This window comes from Drosophila suzukii, chromosome X (assembly GCF_043229965.1).
Source record: "Drosophila suzukii chromosome X, CBGP_Dsuzu_IsoJpt1.0, whole genome shotgun sequence".
NCBI lineage: Eukaryota > Metazoa > Arthropoda > Insecta > Diptera > Drosophilidae > Drosophila > Drosophila suzukii.
Window position 1 is genome coordinate 18,528,367 of NC_092084.1, and position 5,214 is coordinate 18,533,580.

General features: G+C 41.4%; 1 protein-coding gene across 1 annotated transcript; it reads right to left on the reverse strand.

Annotated features, from left to right (window-relative positions):
- Positions 1-1,088: 1,088 nt before the first annotated feature.
- LOC108011118 (protein mab-21-like) lies at positions 1,089-5,214 on the reverse strand. Its single transcript, XM_017076190.4, has 3 exons — positions 4,439-5,214; positions 3,127-3,680; positions 1,089-2,622 (listed from the first exon to the last, which is right to left on the reverse strand). The coding sequence occupies exons 1-3, from the start codon at positions 4,639-4,641 to the stop codon at positions 2,273-2,275; spliced, it is 1,107 nt and encodes a 368-aa protein (XP_016931679.2). The 5' UTR covers positions 4,642-5,214; the 3' UTR covers positions 1,089-2,272.

The window sequence follows — 5,214 nt, forward strand, 5'->3', positions numbered from 1 at the left end:
TCCCTGCGCTGGCGGCCAAGTGCGCATCCTGGCAGAGGATACCCATTCGGATACGGATGCGGATGCGGATTCGGGCTGGGATTCGGTCACCTGATGATGCTTTTCCCAGGACCAAGGCAAAAGCCACCCACTCGAGGGTTGGCACAGGGGTTACTGGTGGTGATGGAGGGCCGCGTAACATGATCCCTGCGTGCCTCGGCATAATTTGTTATTTCGGCCAACGCATTATTCTATATCCTTGTGCTGACGCTGATTATTTCCCGTGCTCCGTACTCCGAACTCCGTACTCCCCATTTAGAGACACCTTTTGTCGACTTGGCCGTCGAAGAAAATATCGATTACATTCGCTGAAAGTTTTCGTTCCGCCAAAAATGAAGAAACAAAAAAAAACACAAGCAAAATAAATAAAAGGTGGAGAAGAGACAAAAGAACCGCAGAACAAAGCAGCCAAACCACTCGGTTTTTGGGTCCCGGCCCCCGCCAACCCAGAAAATAACCATAAATAAGGGTAATAAAAGTGATGCTCAGTTGTCGCTGCAGCAGCTGCATCTTCCCAGCTTCAGATCCCGATTCCGATTCCCATTGCGATTCCCATTCCGATCCCGATCCAGATACGTCGCCGATTGCGAATAAATATTCGGCACTGCCAATAATCATAACATTAACTCACTCGCTGAAGGGACTAATGAGATCCAAGAACATCCTTTCGCGAATTTGGGATTTTTCGTTCAGAGGATCTTCCATTCCGAACCCTAAAATCGGAAAAAAATATATAACCTTCGTTTATAAGCCTTGGTATATTACTACTTTATAAAAAACCTTTTCTATTCGAAATATTATACACCATTTAGTAACATATTTTGAATATTTCATTGAAAATATGAAGTGATAAGAAAAGTATTTGTATCTGATATCTTATAAGTATATCTAGCTGATAATCTTTTGATATATACATATATTTTTTTTTATTTTAATATAAAATATTCCCAAAATATTTAAACAATTTCAAATAAGAGTAGCTCTTGTTATCCCAAATATAATGCCATATATGTCATTCCGCTCTTGAAAAGTACAAAATGCCTGGAGTGTTGCCTTTGGCTAATCTTGAATTTATTCAAGCATTCCTTTTTTTTACTTAAGCAATCTAGGATTATGTTGTACTTAAAACAAACTGTGGATAATCGTGGTAAATGTTAGGCATCGCATAATAGACATCGACATATGTGTATATAAGTAGTAAAAAAAATGTAAAGTTGGAATTGGAACGATCAATGGAATCTCTCTCTCTGGATTTCTTCCTTTTTGCCATACATTTTTTTTGTGTTTCATATTGCTTTGATCTAGGATCTGCGAACTGTGAAACAATCGTATACGTTGAGTGCCCCCGTGTAAAAGGAGCCGCCTGGACAAATGCTCTTTTTTTGTTGTTTTTTGGTTTTTTTTTTCCATCCGGGACTTGGAAACTGGCGAATCCATTGTTCGCCGGGCAAACAAAGGATGCGTCGTGAGCGTCGAGGGGCGAGTTATTAAAAACAATATTTGAGGCTTAGCCGGAACGCCTGGATGGGCAGATATATATCTCGAATCGAGTAGAGTCGAGTTGAGTCGAATGGGGAGTGGACTTATCTCGCATCTCCGCATTAACACTTTCGCACACGCACACACATCAACATTACCACTACCATTGCGCTCACTCAGACAAACACAGGCACACGGACATGGCACAAAATGGCCGCCAAGGAGCTATATATATAAATTCGAATATATATCTCTCATCTCCGGCGGTCCTAGCACCCCACTTTTGGATGGGTCGATATTTGGAAGACTGCGAAAAACTCTGGATAATAAAATGCTGGGGGAAAGTCTCCTTCTGTGAACTGTGTTCATTGTAGTACTTTAAACATTCTACCAGAGAACACTTAGTTTTAAGAAATTTTAACACTCTTTCCGCCTAGCTTAATGAAATTAATGACAAACTTTGAAAGTATAACAATATCAGAAGTTAATATTATTAAAAAAAAAATTAAACAGAAAAATTATATATAAGATTTGTTAAAAATTATAAGTATTTTAAATAACATAAAAATCATTTACAAAATATGGTTTTAGTAGAAAAAACTTTAGATAAAATAAAGATAATAAAAGTTATAGTCAATTCATCTTTTTGTTAACATGACTATTCAAATTCGCAATCAAACAATTATAAACTCGCATGTTTTACCTATCGACCCATCTCTATACTGATCCATCGTGACCCCTGACCCACGACCCCTTACAACTTCTCAAAGGCGTTGGCATTTGTGAGGAGTTCTCGGGTTAATCGCCACACCTGCTTGGCAGCCTGTTCCAAAGCACTGGGGGATTTGCCCTTGAACATGTCCAATCCCGGCAGGAAATAGTGAGGACATCGGCGGTACTGCAGGCAGGATATCAGCTGCAGGAAGATCCCATTGATCCGGTCGGCAATGCAACTCTCGTCCCACTCAAAGTCCCGCGGATGTTTCTCGCATTCGTAGAGCAGCAGGTTCTTCAGGTGATACGCACTGATGGGATTGCCTGGTAGCTCCATATGCCTATCCCTCAGCGTCTTCAGCATGCTCAAACAACGCCGGCGACAGCCACCTGAAAGGATTATTAAATCGTGTATAATATAACAGCCAATTCCGGATTTTTAGTGCGAATTTTAAGTGTGAATTTTGTTATCTTTTACAATTTTCTTAAAATTCCCAAGGAAATGCCCAATAAAAACCCTTATAAAATAGGTAAGTGCCTTGAGGAGCTAAGTTGGCTGATAGTTTAGGGATAAAGTTACAAACAACCAATCAATCTTCATACAGAAAATATAAAATGGTTTTTGAAAATAATATCTATTAAAAATATTGTAACATTTTTTGCTGAGCTTTAAGAAATCTATATAAAAAGTGTTCTCCTGCTCAACTACGTTTTTTTATATCTATAAAAATCCCCAAAAAAAAAACCTATATATTTAGATCCTATGTTAATATATACATACTATAGTATAGCGGAAGCCATGTTTTCGTATTTGGTTTTATGAAATATTTATTGAAATAATTCAACTAGTGTTGTCGTTGATCTAAAGTGTGTAATTTTTTTTCTGATTCTTACCTTGTAAGAGACGGTTTTCAGCCTCGAAGAAACTAAGGACCCAGGCATCGCCCTCCATGCTGGCGGCATTGTTGTTCTTGTTCTGCATAACGACGCTCTCCTTGGACAAAAGGTCGAATCCCTCCGTCTTGACCTCCGCCACGATATTGGGATGTGGCCACGGGAGGTGGGGCACCGGCCAGTGGGCCGCCGATCTTGGCCAGATGCCGGAGCACTTAAAGGCGGGCGTGATCTGGACCACGAAACGCTCCCGAATCCTCAACTTCACCTCGCTGGTGTCGCCCACCATCTTGACCATGTCGCGATAGACACTCTTGTCGCAGGCCTGTGCCACCAGCGTTTGGAAACGGGCACGGATCTTCCGGGAGGACAGATAGCCACTGGCCGTGATGAACTCCACCCACAGGGACATGGACCTCTTTCGACCATCGCTCAGCTTTAGAACCGCACATCCTGGCAGAGTTCCATCATCCACAAAGTTGAAGACGCCCATTTGATTCAGATACAGGACTATCTCGAATTCATTCGGCGATATGACCTCTACACCCTCGAACCTGTAAAAGGATTATATTATCTTTATCATATCAATTGGGAGTTGAGTGTTCTGAATTTCATTTTGAAACTATATCTTAAAATGTTAGGCATCTTTATCTAAGGAGATATTATAATAATAATATATTTTAGATAGCTTTTTGTATATTAAATATTGATATCTATATACCTACATAAGTATCGATATACTGATAAATGACTTATCTATAAAATTATACTATATTTTAAGGGTTAGATAACATTTCAAACATATAGTTTCCTGCATAAACCCATCTAGTAAGAGGCTTTATATATTTTATATATCTAATTTAAAATTGTATCATATCTCAGTTAGATTTTCTTGTTGAAACCAATCTAATAAGAGGCGATTCCACCTCGTTTGAAGAGGAGAACCCCGATGAGCATGACTTGACAGTTAATTGACAATGACGCTGCACTTTGATTGTAATGATCCCAATGAAGTGGATGGGATTGAAGTGGGTTTAGTGGAGCGAACAGGAGAGGCGATGACAGTCATCCGGACACTGGAATTACGCCGATATCTTGCTGAAGGGTCTGTGGTTTGGATCACTAAACAGATACGATCGATTCTTCCTAACGTCACATATTAACTAACTTATTTTTAAATTATTAAATATTGTCATGAAAGCATAAATATTAAATTTCTTATGGAAATAGGTATTTAAAATATGATTTTATATATTGAAAATGAAAACCTTTCTTTATCTTTAGGACAATTATTAATTCACAATAGATTTACCTGCCATTGCACTCGACGAGGCTGGAGATGAATCGCGGCTCCTGCAGCTCCACCTCCTTGAGGATATCCTGGACGATCTTGCAGATCTCGCGGATGGCAGTGGCCGTCCTGAACATCCTGGCCTGAACCCGCTCCGCGCAGAATCGATTCATCTGGTAGACCATGCGCGTCTGGGCGGCCATCATGTCCGGCGGCACCAGCATGGTCGTCTTGGCTTTTCCACACCAAGTTCCAAGTAGTAGTAGTATCTGTATCTTTTTCCGGCGACACTTGGTCTGGCGGCCAACTTGAAAGCCAGCGGCTTTGGCTTTGCCAGCCAATTATGCGAAATTCGGGAGCGGGCCTCTTTTTGTGGACGACGGGCAGTAACAGCAGAAACAGCAACAGCAGCAGCAGAACAAAGGAACAATTCAATTGTGAGTTACGGTGACAGCAGGGCAACAATGGGCACAAGTGGAGCACGACGTGCGAGGTGTATGTATATCGGGATTTTGGATTTTTGTACTTCAGTGCCTTGTATCTGGGTAGCTGCAGCCCGCAGATACAGTATCTGCATGGGCGAATCGCGGGCCGAATGATGCGTTGTGCCAAAACGCGATACCATACCCCCAGACTGGCGATGCCGATGCCAATGCCGATTCCGAGTACGAATCGGAGTGGAGTCCGCCAAGCGATACTGATACCGATACTCAAAGTCGCAGCTCGCAGCTCCCATCTCGCTTCTCGCATCTCGCCGTTCGCAGCTGGCGTTGTAAATCTCGCGGATATTTACAGCT

Bases quoted from the DNA above. Each gene is read 5' to 3' on its own strand.
- LOC108011118 (XM_017076190.4), bottom strand. From the start codon at position 4,641: ATGCTGGTGCCGCCGGACATGATGGCCGCCCAGACGCGCATGGTCTAC. The intron at 3,681-4,438 runs GTAAATCTATTG...ATCCTTTTACAG, and splicing joins CTCGTCGAGTGCAATGGCAG to GTTCGAGGGTGTAGAGGTCA. The intron at 2,623-3,126 runs GTAAGAATCAGA...TAATCCTTTCAG, and splicing joins TGAAAACCGTCTCTTACAAG to GTGGCTGTCGCCGGCGTTGT.